General features: G+C 34.7%; 2 protein-coding genes across 9 annotated transcripts in view; both read right to left on the bottom strand.

The window, feature by feature from the left end:
• LOC105229709 (probable nuclear hormone receptor HR3) overlaps positions 1-24,584 on the bottom strand; it is a 79,753-nt gene that overhangs the window by 36,549 nt on the left and 18,620 nt on the right. Inside the window, exon 1 of one of the 2 annotated variants that reach the window (XM_011210139.4) lies at positions 6,831-7,896. The exons of the other annotated variant lie outside the window; for it this stretch is intronic. Within the exon in view, the coding sequence (XP_011208441.3) occupies positions 6,831-6,957 (127 nt within the window). The 5' untranslated portion in view covers positions 6,958-7,896. Of the gene's footprint in view, positions 1-6,830; positions 7,897-24,584 lie in introns of those variants that run through there. 2 annotated transcript variants of the gene reach the window in all.
• Positions 8,217-23,714, bottom strand: LOC105229718 (probable serine/threonine-protein kinase dyrk1). Of its 7 annotated transcripts, none has more exons than XM_049451005.1 (3): positions 23,518-23,714; positions 21,794-22,577; positions 8,217-10,540 (listed from the first exon to the last, which is right to left on the bottom strand). In XM_049451005.1, exon 3 carries the CDS (start codon positions 10,269-10,271, stop codon positions 9,672-9,674), a length of 600 nt encoding a protein of 199 aa, XP_049306962.1. In that variant the 5' UTR covers positions 10,272-10,540; positions 21,794-22,577; positions 23,518-23,714; the 3' UTR covers positions 8,217-9,671. The 7 variants fall into 7 exon arrangements, with proteins under 7 accessions (XP_049306962.1, XP_029407613.2, XP_049306961.1 ...); XM_029551753.2 differs by having other exon boundaries at positions 21,794-22,177; XM_049451004.1 differs by having other exon boundaries at positions 21,794-23,517; positions 23,599-23,710.

Below are 24,584 nucleotides of genomic sequence, written 5' to 3'. Positions count from 1 at the left end.
TTCCTTCTTGCATAAACCTTGAAATTATTAAGATTCCTTCTTTTTTTTGGGTAAAGCTGATGAGAACTTTCTACACTCAATCGATAATTAAAAGCTCTTAAGTTAAAGCCTGTTTGTTTCGACCTCAGATTTATATCGCAATTGTCAATAACTTATTTATTTTGTATAAATCCGGCGGATTTTAAACATATTTCCGATAATAACTGGGGCAAGTAGCGAGTAGGTTAGGGATAAAGCTTTTGTGCTTAGGTCGATATACATTAGCTTTTTTCAAACTTTTGTGTAATGAGTTGATGATCGGTCAAAGTAGTTGACTTCTTTAGAAGATATATGACTTTGCGCGGAATATAAAGTGATAGTTAGCAACTAACGGGTGATTTTTTTGAGGTTAGGATTTTCATGCATTAGTATTTGACAGATCACGTGGGATTTCAGACATGGTGTCAAAGAGAAAGATGCTCAGTATGCTTTGACATTTCATCATGAATAGACTTACTAACGAGCAACGCTTGCAAATCATTGAATTTTATTACCAAAATCAGTGTTCGGTTCGAAATGTGTTTATCGACAAATTTTGTTCAGCGATGAGGCTCATTTCTGGTTGAATGGCTACGTAAATAAGCAAAATTGCCGCATTTGGGGTGAAGAGCAACCAGAAGCCGTTCAAGAACTGCCCATGCATCCCGAAAAATGCACTGTTTGGTGTGGTTTGTACGCTGGTGGAATCATTGGACCGTATTTTTTCAAAGATGCTGTTGGACGCAACGTTACGGTGAATGGCGATCGCTATCGTTCGATGCTAACAAACTTTTTGTTGCCAAAAATGGAAGAACTGAACTTGGTTGACATGTGGTTTCAACAAGATGGCGCTACATGCCACACAGCTCGCGATTCTATGGCCATTTTGAGGGAAAACTTCGGACAACAATTCATCTCAAGAAATGGACCCGTAAGTTGGCCACCAAGATCATGCGATTTAACGCCTTTAGACTATTTTTTGTGGGGCTACGTCAAGTCTAAAGTCTACAGAAATAAGCCAGCAACTATTCCAGCTTTGGAAGACAACATTTCCGAAGAAATTCGGGCTATTCCGGCCGAAATGCTCGAAAAAGTTGCCCAAAATTGGACTTTCCGAATGGACCACCTAAGACGCAGCCGCGGTCAACATTTAAATGAAATTATCTTCAAAAAGTAAATGTCATGAACCAATCTAACGTTTCAAATAAAGAACCGATGAGATTTTGCAAATTTTATGCGTTTTTTTTTTTTAAAAAGTTATCAAGCTCTTAAAAAATCACCCTTTATAACGGAAGAATCGTACCGAAGAAACAATTCATCAACCATCGTCATCTTGAGTATAAGCATTTCTAATATTGGAAGAGCGAAAGCTTCCGAAACTTACGAAACTTCCGAATTTTGTGCGATCTGGCACCCCTCAATCAACCAACTGCCACAACCCGCAGCAACTATTCATGCACAACGGAAATTTGGTAATTTTTTACGATCGGTTTTTATGTTATTTCTATTTTTGCGAAATTTATGCAATTTAAAGCATCAACGTCATCCTGACATTTCGTCGCTTTCATTTTTCTGCTTTGTTTTCACTTTCTTGCACATTAATGGTTGTATTGGCGTTTTGTAATTTTAGCCGAAATTATAATACAGCAACTAAATCTAGCGTGTCTTGTTATATATTTAAGTATATATGTATACATACATACATATGTATATGTATGTATGTGTGTATATTTGTCTTGATGATGGTCATTTAAATTAAAGTAAAAATATGCAAACAAGAAATGTCTTACAACACAATACAAACATATAAACATATAATTGACGTATTTGATGATGGCGGATTTTAAATTAGGCAATATTACTATTTTTACGCTTTAATGATATTTTAATGATTTTTCAAGAAATATTTATCGACAAAATTCAAATTTGTTCGCGGTGCTGTATTAGTTTAAATTTATAAGTTGTTTTTATATTTAACATTAGCAGTTATATGCAGATGTGTTGGCAATATTAAACACATAGGCTGCACCTACAAAAACACATAAAATTGTATAAAAATATATTGATGTTGATCAGTCAGTTTATGTGGCAGCAAGTTAAATATACAAAGCCAACAAAGACGGTTGATATATCGTTGAAGACGAGCCTCGTTTAAACGACCTTCGACGTCTTCAACTGATGAAAATATTAAAAAAGTGAAGGATATAATGCTTGAAAATCGTCAGGCACGTGTAAGGGAGATGGCAAGAAAGCTCGATATCTCTCGAGAGTCCGTTCGAACGAACTTGGGGTATATTTTGGTATGAAACACGTTCTTTCTCAACTTGTCCCGATAAAGCGGAATTTTTTTTTTTAAAGAGTACCGTAAATAAGTCTCTTTGGACATGCTTGATCGTGCGTATTATGATCCCACATTCATGAAGAGCATTATAACTGCCGATGAGATGCGGGTTCATGAGTTTGACTGGCAAACAAGTCAGCAATTATTGGTATGAAGAGGAAAAATACTAAAGCCGGTCAAAAATCAAGGTTTTTTTCGATATATGTGGTTTGGTTCATCATGAACTTGTTCCAGATAGACAAACTTTCAATAAGGAGTTCTATTTGACCATATTGAGGCGTTTGCGTGAGAACATCTCCCGAAAACGTTCGGAATTCTGAAAAAAACACTTCATGGTTAATGCACCATCGGATTGAGCCACGATTGTGACCGAATTTGAAGCCAAAAACGCAATGAATGTCATCGATCAATTACCGTATTCACCAGATTTGGTTCCGTGAGATTTTTTCTTGTTCCACAAACTGAAATTGACACTCCGTGTAACCCATTTTCTGTCGATTGAAGAGGTAAAACTAAATTCGCTGAAAGAGCTGTAGGCCGACCCTGAAAGTTCTTTTGAAAAGTCCTTCGAGGACTGGAAAAATCGTTGACATATGTAGTTGTATCACATCTGGTCGGAATTACTTTGAAGGCGACAAAACAAAAATTGATGAATAATTAAATATTTTCCGTTTTATTTACAATTTCCGTGTACTTTTTGTGTCACAATATATTATCTCAGCTTTTCAAATAGTTCTCACGCTAAATTTGTCTAATTTTAGCAGAGATTAAATACCTACATATCTCTGTTAACATATATTTACATAAGTAATTATTTTACATAATCTCAAATTACCATTCAAAAGCTAAATTCTCGAGTGGAACTCAATCTCACGGTTACATATGGTCTGGTGTGCATAACGAATTATGAAGTAATAAACAAGTTATTCAACTGATAAACTCAACAAGCATTCAAACAAAATCAACACGGCTATCAGTTAGTCAATCACTTGGCCAACTCGCCAAATCACCACACACACACACGCGCACACACATCACAGACTTGCATTCAAATGCGCACAACCTGCGTGGTTAATATTACAGAGTAGTCACACACAAACACATGCACATAACAGCCGAAGCTTACAAGCACGAATGTGGATATGTAAGGCACTCAGTCACTCAGTTGGTTGGCTGGCTGACTTACATATGTACACACCAGCAGGCAAATGCACGAAAGTAAGTCAGTGAGCCGATGAACCAGTGCAGCAGCATTGCGGCAGCGAGTTGGCGAGTTATTTTGTTTAGTTAGTCATCTGATGATATTACTTCATACTTTTGCATTCGTACTTTCAGGCCAGCGAAGTATAAACAAAAGTGTGGCATATGTGAGGATAACTAGGTGTGTGCGTATGTGTGTGTGCGCCAATATGCATTGCGACCAACGACCGACCGCAAACACAATGCGGGCCGCAGCACAAAGATAGGACGGGTGGACGGACGGACGGACGTATGTAGAAAGCGTCCATTGAATGCAGCGGTCGGTTGCGGCGGGAGATAGCAAAGTTGTGTCGTAATGTCATTTACGATTTCATGGGTTTCCCTTCAAATGAGCCAAAAGCGCAGCCGAACAGTGGCGCATAGACAGTAACAGCAGCCAACAGACGAACAGCCAGTAGCGGCGATGAACAACGAAAACTGAAAATAAACAGGCAACAATAACAACAACAGCGGCAGTCGAGCATTCGTGGGCCATGGCGGCGGTGACGGCAGCGACGACTTTCACTCTCATTATGCGGCGTTGGCTGCGTACAAATGCTTGTATACAAACAACAACAATTCATATGCAGGTTTGCTAGCTTTTTCGTGCGTTTAAATGAAAGCGGCAAAAGCTTGCCGACAGCAAATGCACAGCACACATAATAAAATATATTATATCAACTAAATACGTAAGCTTATGTGTGTTTGTGTGGCTGAAATGCGTTGGGTATCTGTATCACTACCGTCTGCTGGCGCACAATCGGTTTCCTTGTGTTTTGATTGTTCGCACTTTTGTGTCTCTTTCCTTTTCCTTTTCGTTTTATTTTGACTTTTTTGCTGTATTTTTATTATTTATTGCTTTTGTTATATTTTTTATTTATTTTTGTTGTTGTTGTTTTTTGTTTTTGGCAACATCATCGACAATGTAATTATTATTTCGCTATCGTTGCTGACTTTTGCTTCCATCGCTTGACTGACTGACTGACTGAATGACTTGCTTGTAGCTTTTGACTTATTAAGTGTTCATATGTTTATTATAATTTAAAGTATGTATAAAGCTACATACACACACACACATATGTGAGTGTACATACCGTAACGTGTGCTGGTACTATACTTTTACTTTCATTTGCTTTCGCACTTAATTTGGCTAATGAAAAGGTGGGAAAAAGGTTTGAGTGAAAAGTAATTTCGAAAGTTAAAAGTGAACCATAACCGCTCGCTGTGTAAAACTATTATTAATTTTGTTAAAGAAAAACACAACAAAAAAATAAATAAAATAAGTGTACATTTAATTTATGGTCTTGGAAGCTAGGACTCATCCTCACCTTGCTTTGCAATTTTCTTTTTCACTTTCATTTAATGTCATTATTTTTGTGTTTCGTTAGTTATAATTTTTTATTGCTTAAATTCATGTAGTTGTCATATGTTTTATTCATAACTGTTTTATTTAATTTTTTTCGTTAGTTTTTTGTATTTATTTTGTTATTCTACTTTTTTATTATTTTTTTTTTAATTTTCTTAACTTTTTTTAATTTTGTAGAATTTAAAATAGTTTTTTTTTAATTTTTTAAAATAAAATTTTTTTTAATAATTAATTAATATTTTTAATTTTTTAGTACATACTTGAAAATTATTTTTTTTAATTTGAAAATAAATGTTTTTAATTTTCTTAATTTTTAAAAATTAAACTTGTTTTTAGTTTTCTTAATATTTTTAATTTTTTGTAAATTTAAACTTTTATTAATGATTGAAAATTAATTATGTTTTTAATTTTCTTAATTTTTGAAGGATAATTTTTTTTGTATTTGAAAATTAACGTTTTTAAAATTTTTTATTTTAATGATTGAAAACGAATTTTGTTTTTAATTTTCTTAATTTTTGGAAAGTAACTTTTTTGTATTTGAAAATTAATATTTTTAAATTTTTTTATTTTTAATTATTGAAAACTAATTTTGTTTTTAATTTTCTTAATTTTTGAAAATAAATTTTTTAGTATTTGAAAATTAATTTTTTTAGCACGAATTTTGGTAACACCATAAAAACCACGTTGGAAAACCCATAAAATATGTATAGTAGTATAAGGTACATAGAAACGATGAGCATGGCGTGCTGAATCGATTTAGCTATGTATGTACATACGTACATACATACGTCTATCCTTCTCCCTGTGTATCCGTGAGATAGTTTTGGATATATTGATCTCATAGTTTATTCACCTTCTCTCCTAACGAAGCTGATCACATGTCGGTCGGAACCGTTGATATCGAATATAGCGCATAGCTGTCATACAAACTGATTCCCCAAAATCAACGGTACAATTTCTGAATAAATTGTTAAGATCGGACTACTATGTCATATAGCTGCCATACAAATTGACCGATAAAATTTAAGATAAAGATCTATTTATACAGTAGTATTAACATTTTTTCTTACTTTTGTTATAAATATTAATATTTTTAATATAAATATAACTTTTTAAATAAGCTATTAAGATAGATATAATATTGAGCTTTCGCAATGCGACCTACGATCTATTGTACCCTCTCCTATCACAAATGGCCACAAAGGTCCAGCATTCTGAACAATTCCAGGCGTTTGTTTGGCGCGACTGTGGTAATGCGATCTCCGTTGTTATAGCCTCCCAGATGTGGCTTGGCATGGCGCATTCAGTTAAAAATCTGGCAACTCTGCCACACAATTACATTATGAATCTAAAATTTGTTCAACAACATGATAAGCTGAGTTGTAATATTTGGTGCCGCCCAATTCGTAAGGGAATACCTTACTCATACAATATATACATACATAGATAGTTATGTATAAAAAAAAAATATTGTACAAATAACTTTCATTTGCACAATTCCTTTAGTGAACTTCCTTCAGTCTGTCAGCCTATATAACCCACTTACACACACATACATATATAAATGCACATATGTATATAAATGTACAGGTGCATGTGCAAGTGTGTATGGGTCTATGTCGCTGACTGCTGCCAATTGCAGTTTGGCACGCTACCCCCAGTAAACAGTCGCTCACCATCGTTGCCCCTGCCACTTCTAACCTTTGCTGCTTTTTTACCTATTTTCGCTAGTTTTCCCTTATCCTTTCCGCTTACTTCTTATTGCACTTGTAAATATGTATGTATATACACATGTATTTATATAATATTTTAGTGCTCCATATTATGTGTTTTTTGGGTGAGAAATTGTGTTTTGCTTATTTTTACCTTTTATTGATCCGCTAGAGTTGTTGTGTCCCGGCGATTGTACGTTGCTTTGCCCTAAATTGTTCGCGTGTGCTTCCAGCTTGCATGTAACACTGCTCCACATGTCAAACATACGTTGCGTATACATTATAGTAATTTGTTTTTATTGTTGTTGGTAATGTTGCACGTCGTTTTAGTTGTGTTGACTGTTTGTTTGCTGTCTATCAAATGTATGTTTGTATGCGTGAGTATGTGTTTATGTGTTTGCTTGTAATGTTTAGTTGTTGTTGTTGGTATTATTATATGCTTTATTGTTTTTGTTATTACGAAACTTTCAGCTTCAATAGCTTGGCGCAAGCTAACTAACCGTTTGTTGTTGTTGTTATTATTGTTGCAGGTGTGTTGGTATGTGCGCGAAGCTTTAATGTTTTTGCCAACCAGCTGCAGCGCACACAGACAGACTGCAAGCAACTTTTATGGTGGCTATGTGTGTGTGTATGCGTGCTTGTGTGTGTTATATTTTATTTTGTTATTATTTATTTATTGTTTTTTGCTTGTATGCAGTTATTTTTAATTACTTTATGTACACGTTTACTGTTGTTGTTGCACTCGTATTTTTGCACTCGCGCTTGTTGTTGTTGCTGGCTGCCGCTTCCGTTTTTTTGCAAGTTTTCTGTCGCGTTTTTTAATTTTTTAATTTTCCTTTATAGTTTGTGGGAATTGTATTAATTAACTTGGCTTTTAATTATTTAATTTGAAAATTTTGCGCCGTGTGAAATTTTCGCACTCGAACAATTTGCGTTTCTCAAAAGCTTTCGTCCTCGTCTACGTGCCGCAGGCATTGTAGTCGCGCACATTTCGTTAAATTGTTTTTGTTGTTATTTTCTTAACTAGGAAAACCGTTAATTTTTGCCACAATAATATGTTTTTATTAATTATTTGCTTTTTTTTGCAAAAATTTTTTTTTCGAAATATTTTTTTGACGAAATTTTTTTTATAGTTTTCGCTCACTTTTACAATTTTACTCACAAGTAATTAACAATAATTAAGTTTTAATAATTTTTCAAAAATGTTGCATTACATTTATCAATTACAACTAGTTTTATACAAAAACTTTAACGGCTATGACTATGCTATGCTACGTTATGTATGTATACTTTGAATAAGTTTGTTTAATATATTTGTAATATTGTTATATTAATTTTTTGCCAGGGGGGCCATTGCACTTCGGAGTTGTGTGTTATATGCTTGTAAATTAAAACTTTTTTAAATTTTTTTTTTTAATTATTGGAAATTAATTTTTTTTAATTTTCTTAATTTTTGAAAATTAATTTTTTAAATTTTGAGAATTATTATTTTTTAATTTCTGTGTTCTTGAAAATTAATTATTTTAATTTTCTTAAGTTTTGAAAAATAATTTTGTTTTAATTTTTATTTTAAATTTTTAGTTACTTTGTTAAGTTTTGAATGTAATTATTTGTAAGCGTTCCGTAATTACTTCAAGTACCTTAGCGTTTTTTCAAGAGTTTTTGAAAAAGTTTTTTATTTAACAAAATGCTTTCTTTTACGATTTTCCAAGTGTACAAAATGCTTTATTACTTAAGACATATGTATGTACTATATGTGCATATATAAGTAAGGGTGTGTATATAAATTTGTAAGGATTTACGGTACTTGTTTTTATTACTATTTTAAAGTTTCAAACTGTTTTGTTGCTTATTTATTGATTTGTTGTTAAATATGTTGTTGTTATTGTTCAACTTTTTATGTGTGTTGATTTTTAAAGTGGTTGTTGTTGTTGGCTGCAGTTACGCAATTTACTATTTCCTCTCGCCAACACGTTTGCTAATAATTTTTATCCTTTTTTCTCGTTTTCAACTGCTATGTATATATATGTATGTATGTAAATGTGAAATATTAGTATCACAGTTTTGTTGTTGTTTTTTAAATGATGCCGCTATTTGCTCTGCTATTTTATATAAATTTTTGCTCGAATTTAATTTTAATTATTTTATGCTTGTATAAGTTAAACGTTGTTGTTAATTTTGCTGTTGTTGTTGCTGTTGCTTTTACTGCTTTTTCGTATATATATTTGTTAATGTTTATTTTTTTTTTATGAAAAGGTACTATTTGCTGGTTATTTACTAATTAATAGTTCTTCAATTTCAACTTATATATATTGTATATATATATTATATATATATATGTATTTGCTTGTATTTGTATATATAGTTTATATATGTGTGTGTAGATTATTTAACTTTTTATTCAACTATTATTTCTTTTTATGCTAAGACACTTGTTCGAACAATTAGCGAATTGTTTGAAACAGACAATTTTCAAACAATTTCCAACAAACGGTAAAAAAATGCCAACTCAAATCGTTTCGTAATCAGCTTTTCCCCAATAGTTTATGCATTCAACAAAACACTCGCTGCGCGCTACTCATACGTAGTTGCTTTTGTTGTTGTTTTTGCCCGTCGACTTATACGCGCATGTAAATTAAATTATAAAATCATTAATTTTTTTTTTAAATCATCAAAATTTTTTTCTTATAAAAATCATTTTTTTTTATATAAAAATCATTAAATTTAGCTTTGCGCTTTTGTTGTGTTGAACATCGTCTCTAAGCCAACAACAAAGCGTTTTATAGTTTTTTTCGAATTTCTCTTTTGATTGCTCCGCTCTCAGCAGCACACACACACACGCTTACACTTTAACACTTGTGTGTGTGTGTGGTTGTGTTTGGCGTCTAGGTGCCAACTCGCGCAGCAGTTTGCGGAATTTCTTTCGTAGAAATTTCTGAATTTTATTTCCTCTTTGGATTTTGTGAAATTTCTTTTCCCTTCAAGCGCGTTGTTGTTACTGTTGGCCGCTGCTGGTGCAGACTTTGCGTGCGATTTTCATTTGATTTTGCAACAATTTCAAGTGGTTCGAATGCGTATTGCTGTTGCTTTTGTTGTTACCGTTGTTGATGTTATTACATTTGGCGTTGTTCAGCTGCTGTTGTTGGAAATATTGTAAATGCGTTTGTTGTTGTTGCTGACGATGACCAGCACTATGCGTGTAATTGTTGATTTTTTGGCTTTTGTTATTGTTGCTGCAGTTGTTGTTGTTGTTACTGTTGCTGCTGCTGCTACTTTGACTACCGTTAACGACACCGCTGTTGTTGCTGTTGTTACTGCTATTGCTGCTATTGTTGCTGTAGATTTGGTGTATGTTATTATTATTGTTGTTGTTGTTGGTATTATTATTAGTTTTACACTTTAACACTTTCACTGCGTTGTTGTGTTGTTGTTGTTGCTGCTGTTGCTTTTGTTGCTGGTCACTATCATTATTATTGTTGCTGTGTCGCTGCTGCTGTTGTTGACTATGATTTCTCTTCTTCTGATGATCCCTTTGGTTCCAAATTAAGATTTCCAAAAATACGAAAATTTCACGACAATTTATTCCGGAAGACATTTGGAATTTATTTTATACAATTGCGGCGACGAGTCCATTTCAACTTTTATGGTTGTTGTTGTTGTTGCTTTTTATTTATTTATTTTTGCATTTGTTGTTTATTACTATTGTTGCGTTTTTTATTTTAAATATTACACTTTTGCTGTTGTTGTTGCACACAATTTGTGGTTTTTGTTCTGCGTTGCCAGAGATTCATACATAAACGTTGTTGTTGTTGTTGGTTTTAATTAATAAATTTACTTTTACGCTGTTATTTGTTGGTGAGGTCGCTTTTTGTTAATGAAGAAATTTTTCAATAAAATTATTTGTGGTTTTGTCAAGCGATTTTGGTTTTAGTAGTGTTGTTGGTTGGATTATTCGATAAGTGTAGAAGGGGTATGGAGTGTTCTTTTATGAAATAATAAGCAATATTTTACATTTTTGCTAAATTTACAAGAAAATAATGGTGTTTACTCGATTGTCTGTTGGCTGGTCAAGTGTTGGAGGTGAAATGGACGCGAGTGAGAAGGATTGTTTTTCATTCATCGCATCCCTCAATATTCTAGAACGCATATAGTGCGCCTCACAATTATACAGATTGAAAATTAGCTTTTTTCCAAGGGGCCAAAAACGGTGATTTTCGAAGCTGCTGTGTACATTAGGGTGGATAAACAAAAAGAATATGTTTTTCTCTAAGAAAGTTTCTCTAACTATGCGCTATTAATTGTAACGGAAGGTAATGTGACTTGCAGCTTTCCAATTTCTTCTTATTATACTTGTAAGATGGAAAAACTCGAATCTCGCTTCCAACTAAAAAAATTGAAAGCTTTCAAAAATGGTCTCCATTATGTTTTCCGCATAAAAGATATTTACGGTTGAAGCTTAATTATTTTATATCCAATTTTTTTCTTATGATATTTATAACTCAATGAAAAAATAACTTTCAATTGCAAAACTTGGTTTGTAGCAAATTTCTTTTCTCCACAAAGATGGTGTCTCATAATCAAAAAAAAGTCCCCGAAATTTTCAGCACTCATGACTAGATGTTTTGGCTTCCCAACGTTCGTTCGACCCTAGTAAAACAAAAAAAAAATCCCAGCTGTTCAAACATTGCCCGCAGAGAACGAAGCATGCTAGATTTTAGGCCTAGACTAGCAAATGTGTAAATCACATATGTAAGTGTTTTTGCAATTCCCAAAACCAGCTAGAACAAGTTCAATGTTATCAGTTACTGTTTATATGCCTCAATGCGCTTGAGGGATGCTGCTTTTTCACACCAACGCTATTGTCGCACGCACCCCAATATCAATTGATGAGCAAATATTGGAGCCGGTTTGTTTATTGTTGGAGTTCCAAGCACACATAAATGTCATAGATATGGAAAAATTATAAATGTGTACACCAGCACCACCAGCATTGTTGTTGCTATCGCTTACACTGAGTTGAAAGCATGATAAGCGAAGGCACACACGCAAGTTATATATGTATAGATACGAGTAAGTAAATATCTATAGATACATATGAATGTGTGTGGGTGCATAACATGTGAACAAATGCATTACAGCTACAAAAGCAAGAAAAATATCCACCTACATATACATACATGCAAGCTTCAAGTCAGCCAAATCGCCTTACTGTATGCTTCAACTATCAAAAACTGCCAACAAATATTTGCCGCTTGTTGTGGGTGTGTTAGCATATGCATTTATAATGAGTACACGCACTCCCTTACATACGCTTTCATTTACAGAAATATATAAAACCTCACGACAGTTATTTGTGTACATAAATTTATATGAAAATCTGTATATACATTCATATGTATATGTATGAATGTTTATGTGCGGCTTGATGCATGTATGGGTTGCTTGGCAGCGAAAAATCGATAAATAAACGATTGTGGGTGCTTCCGCGTATCACGTGCATATGGCTCTAGCACATGTGTACATATGTACATACATGCATACAAATGTATGTACATATATACAAAACGTGAATATTTACTATATAATTAGAATACAATAACTGAGAGTTTGCTTTACTTCAGAAGACTTTAATACTAGAGAAAAAAATATTGAAGATATATTTGAGAAAAAATTATTAAAAAAGTATTTAGATATATGTACATATATACATATAATATATAAATAAAAATAAAAATATTAAAAAAAAGATTAAAAAGCAGAATTAAAAAAAAAACAAAATAATAAAAAAAAAAATATTTTAAAAATTTCAAAAAAATATACAAAAATATAAATAAATTTAAGTTACAAAAAGAAAAAAAAATATTAAAAGAAAAATATTTTAAAAATATATTTAAAAAAATATGCATTTCAAAAATATCAAAAAATACACAAAAAATATTAAATAAGAGAATTAAAAAAAGGAAACAATTAAAAAAAATGTATTTAAAATAAAATATCATACATACATACATGTGTAAATATTCAAAAATAAATATTGAACAAAAATTAAAAAAAAATTTAAAAAAGTTTAGCTTAAAAAAATTTAAAAATATTAAAAAAAATTTTAATGTTAAAAAAATATATTTAAATAAAATAAAAATAAAAAATGAAAATAAATTTAAAATAAAAATATTAAAAAGAAAACATTGAAAACATGTATTTCAAAACTATCAAAAAAATTTACATACATACATACATATGTATACATAGTACATGTGTACATTACAAAATAAATTTAAAAAATTAAAAAATATTAAAAAAAAATGTTCAATGTTAAAAAATTTAAAAAAAGTATCAAAAAAAATTTGCTTAATTATTTTTTCAACAAACTAAATTTCTTTTTATAACGAGATCAAAAACCATTCTACCACTTTGATTACTGGTTACATGAAGGCGAGCTTACAGTAATAACTTTTTGTCGAACACTCGTTACCAAGTGAATGGCACAACGGCTAATCGGCCCGATAACAAAATTTTCAGAATTTGTAAACCAGAATTATGTGATTCACTTGAATGCTTTAAAATAATTTTTGAAGAGATTTTAAATTTTTAGGCAGAGACGGGGTTCATAGGGGATTTTTGAACCCTGTCCCTTTCTAAATACTTAAAATTTCTTCGAAAAGATTTTTAAAGCATTCAAGTGGAACTCAATAATCTTTGTAAAAAATTTAGGTCTCAGGTAGGGGTTATAATCTAATAATCTTCGTTAAAAAAAGCTAGAAGTTCCTTTTTAAGTAAATATATATGCATAGTTTTGGAAATCCAACTTCTTTAATGTACTGCTGCTTATATGCCCCCCAAAATGCAATAAATTTAACTCACAGCTCATAATTAAAATAATAAGCAAAAGTCAAATGTATCCGCGTATTTCCATCTTCATTTAAAGCAAAGGTGTTGACGGCTTTCGGTAATTTAAGAGCGCTATTTCCAACAGATATTTAAAGATATTTCATTAAATATTAAAGCGTGCGGTAAGTAGGTACACACACACATACACACATACAAATGTACACAAAATAATTTAATTCAATGAATCACTGCTGACCCAACAAAAATGGCTTGATATGCCTGCAGTGTGTGAATGTGGAATCTCTGCAACATACAACAACAAAAAGCAAATACAACAACAGCGGCAACAGTAAAAAAACGACGAAGCCAACACACACACGAACAACGCGAATGGAAATATACAGAGAAAAAGAAGAGGAAAACAACAACAATGCACATAGCACAACAGCAGGAGCCCAAAAGTTCTATGACCTAAAGCTCCATTCGGCGTTGGTGACAGCGAACAGAAGAGCAAAACAACAGGCCAAACGCGGGCATAAGCACAGATACAGGCATAAAAAGAAATGCACAATTACAAACATACAAAAAACACACACACTTACATACTCAATACTGAGTTTCATACATATTCATTTATATATGTATAAGTATGTTTGTATATATGTAAATGCATATACATACATACATACATATGTAAAAATGTGTATATATAGCGTAAGTATACATAGATATGCATGAATGTACGTACGTAACGGTGTATATGTACTACGGTATATACTAAATGTTTCGAATATGTAACCATAGTGAGGTATCCAAAGGCGGCCAGAATACCGGTATCTAACCGAATATAAACATGTTTACACTGTTGTCTAACAAGCACTTTACATATACACGCACATACCAATTTATATTACAGAAAAAAGTACATACATACATACATACATATGTATGCGTATACTTGTTGGTAAGTGCGATTGGCACGCTACCACCAGCTGGAGCTGGAGTGCCGTGGAATGGGTGGAATACGTCACCATGATTTGAGCCGCCAGCGAACGGCGCACAGCAATTCAAGCGACTCTGGGGCAGCCAACTGAACTGAATAATCATAGAGGCAGCGCTATACAGTTATTTCTTTAAATGTCTGCAAATAACATACATATGTATAGGTATATATACATATGTGTGTGTGTGTGTGCAACGCCAGCGTCAGCAAGTTACAGTTACAACAGCGCGTCGCTAGAACATCATCACTAACAGCAACAGCAACAACAACAGTAACATTAACAACAATTGCAATAACAACAACAACAATCGACCCAACGAATCATAACATTACATTAACACGACACGAACGAAGCCAACAGTGCAGTCGACTGCGCTGCTAATTGCTGCCAGCAGCGCTGCTCGGAAATTGTGCCAACAGCAATTGTCGGAGAAATTGACTTCGTCGCGCGGCTAACTGCAAATGGAATGATTATAATGTGGAATATAAAAATATAACTATGCAGCAAAGTGCATATGCATGAGTGTATGTATGTATGTATGTATAGTTATGTGTAAGTATGTCTCTGTAAGTTTGTGTGCGCAGAAGATAGGCTTAAAACTGGCGAATAGCATAAAAAATAGAATGAAATTATTTATGCACATGCAATCGCCAGCAGCGGCAGTCTGCAGCAGCAAGCAGGCGGCCTACAAGTCCCAAAAAAGCCTAACGGCAAATCCCAACTAAGTGAAAAAAGAGCGCAGCCAACTACAGGCCCCACGGCAATCGCAGTGATATTCGCCGGTAAATTGCATGCGACATGCCTCGTTACATATGCACACGCTGTATTGTATAAATGTATGCAATTTGGTGGAAATTTTGCGGTGCAGCTTCTAGATACGTTTGTTTTGGGCCACACACGCCGGTCTAATTAAATGGTGATTTGGTGGTGCAAAGTCAAATATTAATAGCTCATTGTCACCATATTTTTTGGAAAATAATTTAGATGCAGATTACAAGCATACATTTTTTGTATCATAAAAAGGTATAAAAATAACTTTTATTGCATTCGGTTCGGTCAGTTTGAAACAATTTCTTGGGAAATTGTGGCATTGACTTAAAGCGAGAAAAGGGCATTCGTGACATTTCAGATTGATATCTGAAGCTTTAAGGGACTAGTTCGCGAAGGGACTAGTAGAGACGGTTTTATTAGATCTTCAACGGTCTTTTTGGGTATTAGAAACTTTGTGCCAAACTCATTATGACTTATTCGGTATCAAAATTAAAAAAAAAATCGTTACAAACCGATAACGAATGAGAACATAACCGAAAAGCGGGCTAACCTCAAACTAAATGCCTAAATTGTCCTCTGGTGGCTAATTTGGCAATAGAGATAAAGTTTATAAACAACAAAACAATTGTACTAGATTACAATATAATTGTATCATTTTCCCACACTTCTCATATCAACAAACATTTGCATGGCTTCCGATTTTGATTTCTAATAACTGAGCGTTGCATATGTACAGGCATACATACATACATATACAGTTTATCAGCAAACAGATAAGCATGCCGATAGTTCGCGAATAGTCAGAGCAATGCTGTTAATGCAACCGAGGCAGACAATCAGTCCGTCTAGGAGTGAGCAAACAATCGCAAACATTCGCCCACAACCAAACGACTCAAACCCGGCGTTCACCACACCAGCACCGCGCTCGGCTCACCCAACTACCCCATCAACACCCCACAAACCATTCACACATTCACCGAATTCCAATTCACAGTTTTCATATCTACCGCCTCCTCGCGACTCGCTCGCAAGCTCGCTCAGCATGACACTCTCCGCCACCACACACTTCGCACCGCTCTGTGCTAAGTTTGCTGCTGTTCGCGTTTGTAGTCAACACAAATAACTGTGACGGAGACGTCAGAAAATGGCTATATGATGATGATGACGACGACAACAACGACGACGACGATGACTGCAACTACTACGCCGTTAGCGACGGCGGCGACGACGACGACGACAGCGTCATACAGAACACTAGATTGCTTCGCTAGTTGCTTGGCTAGCCGTCGTGTCGTTGACGCCGAAAAAGACCAATGACCTATGCTAGAAGAGGTATGTTTGTTCGTACGGTACTCGTATACTGTTACTATTACAACAACAAACATTTCATTTCTCCATTTCTTTCTCTTGTTCTTCTTGTGCTTTGTGAAAAAATGCTTATTCTATGAGCGCGCACACCAACACACACACGGCACATGTACGTACATGTGTTTGTATGTGTGTTTGCTTGCACTAAAGTGTTTCTTATTCTGCCTGCTGGGTAGGCTACACAGCTTTTGTTCTACTAACAGTACGAAACACACAAAAAGAGCGGCGGCGTAAGCATGAAATGAGTTTGGGGATAGTTTTGATATGTGCAGCGCTATGCGGAGTGTGCATTAGCGTGTGTTTGCTCAGCCCTTGTATTGAAAATGATGGAATTTTTTTATAGACATGCTAGTACAAAATTAAATATAAGCCATTGAGTCAAAAAATTAAAATTTTGTATAATTTTTTGGCAAATTGAAGAGTTAACTTCAATTCTGATGTAGTTTTTAAATGTGTTCTATATTAAAGTCCGAATTTTTTGAAAGCTCGACTGCTTTAAAAATATAGTATTCGAGCCATTATGTCAAAAATGTATTATAGCCAAGAAGAAAAGAAAAATACCCTTCACGGGTGGCTTTTCATAGTATAAAAGTGTATAAAAAATCTTTATCTTGACTTTTGATTACTTAGTTTATATGGCAGCTATATGCTTAAGTGGTCCGATCCCAACAATTTCTTCAGAGATTGTACCGTTGCTTTGAGTAATTATCCATGCCAAATTTCGTGAAGATCAATCATCAAATAAAAAAGTTTTCTAAATAAAGACTTTATTTTATTCGATCAGTTTGCAGGGCAGCTATAGTCTATAGTAGTCCGATCTAAACAATTTCTTCAGAAATTGTACCTTTGCTTTGAGTAATAAACCACTACGAATTTCGTGAAGATATCTCATCAAATAAAAAAGTTTTCCATATAAAAACTTGATTTTATTGGATCAGTTTGTAGGGCAGCTAAATATATGGTATAGTAGTTCGATATCGGCGATTCCGACAGATGAACAGTTTCTTAAGTTGAAAAATACGTGCACAAATTTTCAGACCAAGAACTCAAAAGCTGAGGGACTGATTCGCGTATATAATAGTGCAGGGTATAATAATTCTACAATCCGATATAAAGATATAAGACTTTGTAGACTCGTTTTTAAGCAGTTAGTTTAAGAGTTAAAAATACTCAAACACTTCTCTAGTCTATACCGTCCTCATTATGAGCCAAACTATTGGACTAGTACCAACCCATAATAGCCTAATATACCGTTAGCCAAAATTTATACGCTTACACCATATAGTTTCTCCATACTGAGGGCATAGTATTTATCGCCTGTGTGTAGCGTTTAGTCTGTCTGTTGGTCTTCGTAGACGTTTACCAACTTTTGACTTTTTCAAAATTGGACAGCGTTGCTGTTGTTGTTTTTGGCGTGGAACTGATTGCTGCGCGGTTGGGTTCGCTTGCTATCAGCGCTTACAATTAGTTATGTTTGCTGACAAAATACACGTATACACGCACACGCCCATACAAGCGTTCATAAAAAGCCAAAAGTCTATAAAAAAAATAAAATAGAAACAGCAACAACAACATGACGGGGGAGCGCTTTTAATAGTTTGCTTCGTTGCATTGTAATCTGCTGCCGTTGGTGGTTGTTCTTTTTATTGTTTGCTTTTTGGTTTTTTTCTTCTGCATTTTGCTTTTTGAAGACTTTGCTCGCTCGAAAAGAAAGCATGCATGTGTGTATGTACGTATGTATGTTCGCATATGCATGCGTGAGTGTGTGCACTCAATCATAGAAAGCTGCAGAGAATCATTTGTCCTATGCAAGTTTCTTCGCATATTGGCTAGTTCAGTTCGCTTGCCTATTTCCTTGCTTGGCTGCTTTGCTGCGGCACAAAGCGCTGCACTGTTAATACATAAATATACATATGTGCATACTTATATTGCAAACATACACGTATGTGCATCTGCAATGCATGCTGTCTGCGACTGGCTGCGTGTTGGTGCAGAGTAAAGATGCGCTTTTAATTGTTCAGGAATTCATTGCAAATGTAGGCCAAATAGTTACTCACTCGCAAATGAGGGGATGATAGCTGCTGCATGTATTTTGGCATACGACTATATATGCACATATGTATCAATACATACCGAAATACATACATATGTATATGTGAATGTGTTTGTATGTATTTTGTATATATGTATGTATATTCTAATACATGCCAGTAAATTTGGGTTTTATGTGCATTGTGGATTTAATTTATTTATGTACATACATACACGCATATGTACTGATACGTATGTTTTTATGTATATACATATATATGCATGTATGTGAGTTTGTAGGCATTTGCAGAGGTCATGTAATTCGGTGGTGGCTTTTTATAACTTTCGTTTTGAAAAAAATTAATAATTGCGGCTTAACTGTGTGATGTCGATTAATAAAATTTATTATTGGTAAGTTTATGCTTTAGATTTCGTCATTGAGATTATTTGAAGATTGAGATTATTTGAAGATTGAAGTTTCATAAAATAATGCAATTTCGAAAAATTTAATTATTCAATAAAAAAAATTTATTTTGATTAAAGGTGGTATGTTTAAACAGGAAGATTATTACGATTTTTTAATATGATTTATTTTAGGACAATGTGTTGGGACTTTTTAAAGATTGTTTGAGCTATTCAAATTAATGGAGTATTCTACTCTAGAATTTTGAAAAATTCGATTTTTTTTCATAGATTTAAAGTTTAGACCCTTAAGAACATATCCTCAAAAGGATTTTTAAAAATTAAAGTTATTTTAAGAGCTACAGTTACTTTAGTGACGCTGTACCTAGCCCGGTAGGTAGGTAGACTCATTTTTTTAAACGCGTTTTTCTCGAAACTACTTTTTTCCACATGGTACCGGCATTATTTCAAGTTCTGTGAACCTTCTTTATATAATCCTTTATCCTTTATTTTTATATAATACTTAATCATTTGTTTTTAATATTTAAAAAAATTCGGGAATTTCAAAAAAAAGCGTAAAAAATGATTTTTATTTTCAGGCAGTCGTTATTTTTCAAACAAAATATTTTTCATGTTCCCTGAGGTAGGGCCTATAACAGCATCCTTACTGATTAATTTTTAATATTTTTTTGTAATTTTTTTTTTCTGTATTCTTAAGATATTAATAAAAACACCATAAAAATTGGATAGTAAAATATTTTTTTTTTTAATAAAATTCAAAAAACTGCAAAAAATTTGATTTCTAGAGTAGAATACCCCTTAAGAAGGAAATTGGAAAATTAATGCTATTGACCAAAAAAACCACTATTGAGAATACAAGTATGTATTTAAAAAATATATTAAAGCATCGCTAAATTTTTATAAAGTTTGTTTCAAAAATATAATGGATTACTATCGTAAAACCAATTGATATATTTTTTTACTGTTAAATACATTTTTATTTTCTTTAATCTAGGACTGTCTACTACATTTATTTATTACTTTCAAAAATTGGAAAAGTGGATTCGGTGTAATGTGCACGGAGACGGATGACACGTAATTTACTATTCCATGACTTTCAATGCTATAACTTAAGGGGTTAAATATATTTACTGGTTTCAAAAACTAGAATTTTTGTTATTTTTTATTATCTTATTAAATTTTATAGTTATAATATTGTCCTAAATTTTCAAGTTCAGCCGAGTAATAGTTTCGGAGATACAGACTTGATAACCTGTGCGGTTGGCAAGATTTCTCGAGGACTTCTCAACCGATCTTCACGAAATTTTACGTACGTCTTTGAGATACAATTTTTAAAAACTTGCACGAAGAATCGCGAAATTTTCATTGAAATTTTAATTTTTTGCAAAAATGTCTGCCAAAAATCCAATTTTCAGTTTTTTTTCGTCAAAGTTATTAGTTGAGATTTTAACTAAGACCCATATTTTTTCACTTCAGATGATCCTGTAAAAAATTATCCTGCCAACGCGGGCGAATTTTTTGCGGTCAGCGGAAATGGCGTCACAATAGCCGAGTTTATATATTTTGTATATTTGTTTTCCAAAAATTTCAGAACTTCTTTGTAAATAGTATATGTTTGTAACAACAAAAAATTCTAATAAAATATTTAATTTTTATATGAGAAAAAAATAGTTGAAAAATGCTGTTTTTTACACGAGAAAACCCATGTAACCCCTTAACGTATGACTTTCTACGAATTGTTTTTTACTTTTAAACATCTGTAAAAAATTTTAAAAGGGAAAACCGTAGTGTGCATGGAGCCGCATGAGACGGGATGGCTCTCAACGCACTAACGTAAGAGACATTGGACAGCCTGGGCAGAAAAAATTAACTATTTTGCCATATCTACTGAGTCGCTGAATAAGGCTTAGTTTGGCTATCCCAAAAAACACAATGTGCCTAATGATGGCCTAAATGTGGTCTTCTATGCTCTGGCGCTCCTATGCCTATGTTTTCAACGAAACAATTTAATTTTTTGAGTCTAATAGTCGAAATTCAGTTTTTTATTGTTTACGATGCACTACATCTTATTAGATACATATACATATGTAACTAATATTTAACCATTTTATAATCAAAACTCAAATTTTTACTTTAATATGATTTTTCCTGGCTTATGCAAAGTTATTTTACGTTATTTTGCTTTTTAAGTGACGACATGTCTGTTTATCGGCACAGATTTAAGAAACATCGCAGCCAGCAGACAATTCAAAAACATCTTCGACAAACTCAGATAAATTACATATGCAATGGCATATTAATATTGCAATCAAATAACTACAAAAAAAAATTTAATTTGCTTATTATTTCATATTTTCCAAAGCAGTTTGCGGATTTTTTCCTCAAACAATAGATTTTGTAACTAAAAATTGTTTTTGGGTATTTTTTTGCTTATCAATATTTCGGCTAAAAATACAATTTTGTGTCGAAAAGAAATACTAATGTTTTTCATATTTTCAATAAACAGTTAGCTGTCCAAAATGTTCCAAATTTCGCTATTTTGCCAAATATTGCATTTTAGTTAATAAAATTTTGTCTTTTCCAGAAAATTTCGTCTTCGCTTCGCGTTTGCATTTTTGCGACAATTTGGATTACGATTTGCATGTACGAGGGGTAGCACTGGGGTGTGGGAAGGTTAGGGGTAAGTAGGCACCTCTTTCGTAATTCACTCCCCGGGAAACTTATTTTGCTTCGCTTTTTTATTTATATAACTTTTTTCTAGCCACACATACATATTTGTGTGTGTGTTTATGTTGTATGTATAGGCTTGCTCCGCTCAACGCCCAACTACTACCACCACACAGCTGTAATACTCAAACGCATATCCATCGCCATGCAACGTACTCGACTAGCGCGCTTCATTAGCGGCTTTGCGGCGCTTCATTGGATCGAAATATCTGGCTGGCTTTTCAACTGTTTTCTTAATGATTAAATTCACACAATTTTGCACTGAGATAAGCACTGCACTTTTCATGCTGTTTTGTTTTCGCTTGCTTTTCGGCACACATGTAAATATTTTGGTTTCAATGGGTGTTTGCTTTTTTCAATATTTTCGCAGAAGAAGAAATATGTAGGTTTTTACTGATATGCTCTTCATTTTTTCAAAAATCATATTTTATGCACAGAATTACTATTATTATTATTTTTTGGTTTGGAGACGCACACGCGTTGCTATTTACTTGATTTACGATTATTTTTCATATTTTTCTTTGCATATTTATTCATTTTCGTTTTGAACTCATATTTTTATTTAAAAAATCTGCACATTTTTTCTTCAATTTTTGCCATTCACAGTTTTTCGCCTCCTCCTAGTTTTTAGTTGCTGAACGTTCGCCAGCAGCAGCAGCACGACACTGCTGTTGTTGGCCATTGAAATTGTCTGTGCGTTTGTTCGTGCGCTCGTTCACTCGCTCACTGTAGCGCTATGTTGCTGCTTCCTGTTTCGGAAATTACGTCACTTCCGTCACTGCAGCGCCGTATTGCAGCGTTTCTGTTTCTATTCTAACGTTGCGTTGTTGTTGTTGCCACTGCTGCTGCTGCTAACTGCTGCAATGCAGCTTATGCAGTCCGAATGCATTGCTCGAGAGTTTGTGTGCGCGCGCGCGTATGTGTGTGTTGACGTGTGCATCTGTGTGTTGGTGCGTGGCGAACGATGAGTGCCGACACGACTACGACTACGACAACAACGACGGCGACTTCGTGCGCGTTGTTTGCAGGCGCGACGCAGCTGGAAAGCCGGGCAGCTGGTCGCTGGTTGGGTGGCGGTGGGCGGCTGGGCGCTTGGCTGACAGCAAGTGCTGCTTTGCAGGCTCCTGCATCGAGCGACCGGCCTAAATGCACCAGCCGGCAAGGTGGCGCATTGCGCAAGCGGTGTGCGGCATAAACAGCGCGGGTTGTGGGGAGGGGGGGTGAGAGAGTTGGGGTGGCGCTGTAGACGCAAGGATGCAGGCACCAACGACGAGCAACGTCTGTAAGCCAACGACCGTCCAACGACCCTGCGACCGACTGACCGACCAAACGACCGACCGTAGGCGTTCAACTAACCGTACGCTTGCCGCTTTAAGACAATTTACAGATTTTGTAAGTTTTCAATTGCAAAACACATCCGCGTTAGCGCACAGAGTTACTTTAATGTGTGTGGCGTTCAGCGCGTATCCGTACCGAAATCCGTGGGCGATTTTTTTTATAGAAATTATATGCCGTAACAGCAGTGTATAAGAGCAATAACGGTTAGTTACAGTTGCACACAGGACACACACTGTTCGAGCGACACTTGAAAACACAACACTTTACACTTTTATTTGCTTTCTTATTAAAATCTATGGAATTAAATATTTTTTTGTAAATTTTTGTTTTTGTTTTCTTTGCTTGCAATACCTAGAGTATCCATGTACGTGAAATTGTAACGTGAAAATTATTATGAAAATATTTTTAAAGTCGAATTGTCGAATGGAGTACATCAATTGGAGAATTTGATGATTATGATGTTGTTGATGTTGTACGCAACGCGAGGCAACGCAACATATCCGCGATACGTTCAATGCGAAGTGTAGCCAAAGACTGCCTCAAAATGTTATCGAGTTCGTTGTATTCCATCATCGTCAACGCTCCACATTGCCGCGCGCGCGGACTTTACAACAACAAGCGCCAACGAGCAAAAGACCCACCAACAACAGAGCGCCGATTGAAGTCGCTGCCACCGTTGTGGCAGTGGCAGTAGCGGCAACTGCGCAGCGCCGAAACATACAAACACAAACACACACACATACATATGTACGATATGTACGTAACTAATTTACAACAACTAGTGTTGGCTGCGCTGCCAACAAAAGCGCAGCAAAAGAAGAGCCAAAGCGGCCAAAGTAGCAACCGGGAAGAGCTACAAACCCACACACACCGCCGCATACATACTCACCAAAATTCATTTGGCTACGCAATGCTCTGGATAGTTTGGTTGGCAAAGCGAGCGCGGGGCGGCGTGCTGGCGGCAGGCGGTAGGCAGTGCTATAGTTGCTGAGCAAACGAACGGTACCAAAGCTACATAAGCATATGCCAACCATACACACACACACACGCATACATGTGAGCAATGACAGTGCGCGAGTGGTGGTGCGACGCAGACGCTGGCGACGGCAGCAATCGGGAAAAGCGCGAGTAGCAACGGGCATACCGGGATAGCGCTGCCGACTTTGCGCTATGCGGTGACGTGGTGGGGCGCACACCTACAGACAAACAACTACCACGCGCGCATATCCATTTACACGAAAGAGCTTGTGCAGCCGAAATACGTAGCAAAGGCAATATTTATAAATGACTACACAGCCAAGAGCAGCGCCACAACATTGCGCCTGCTGATAGTTTCGCCTGTTTCGCTTGCGTTGAGTGGGTATTTGTGTCTCTGTGCCGCTATGTTTGCCTCTTTGCTTTCGCCGATCATTCGTTGC

The sequence above is a fragment of the Bactrocera dorsalis genome, chromosome 3, assembly GCF_023373825.1.
Source record: "Bactrocera dorsalis isolate Fly_Bdor chromosome 3, ASM2337382v1, whole genome shotgun sequence".
Classification (NCBI taxonomy): Eukaryota; Metazoa; Arthropoda; class Insecta; order Diptera; family Tephritidae; genus Bactrocera; species Bactrocera dorsalis.
This window is presented reverse-complemented; position numbering and strand designations above follow the sequence as displayed.

Coding starts and splice junctions, on each gene's coding strand:
- LOC105229718 (XM_049451005.1), bottom strand. CDS start 10,271: ATGTCTTCCGGAATAAATTGTCGTGAAATTTTCGTATTTTTGGAAATC.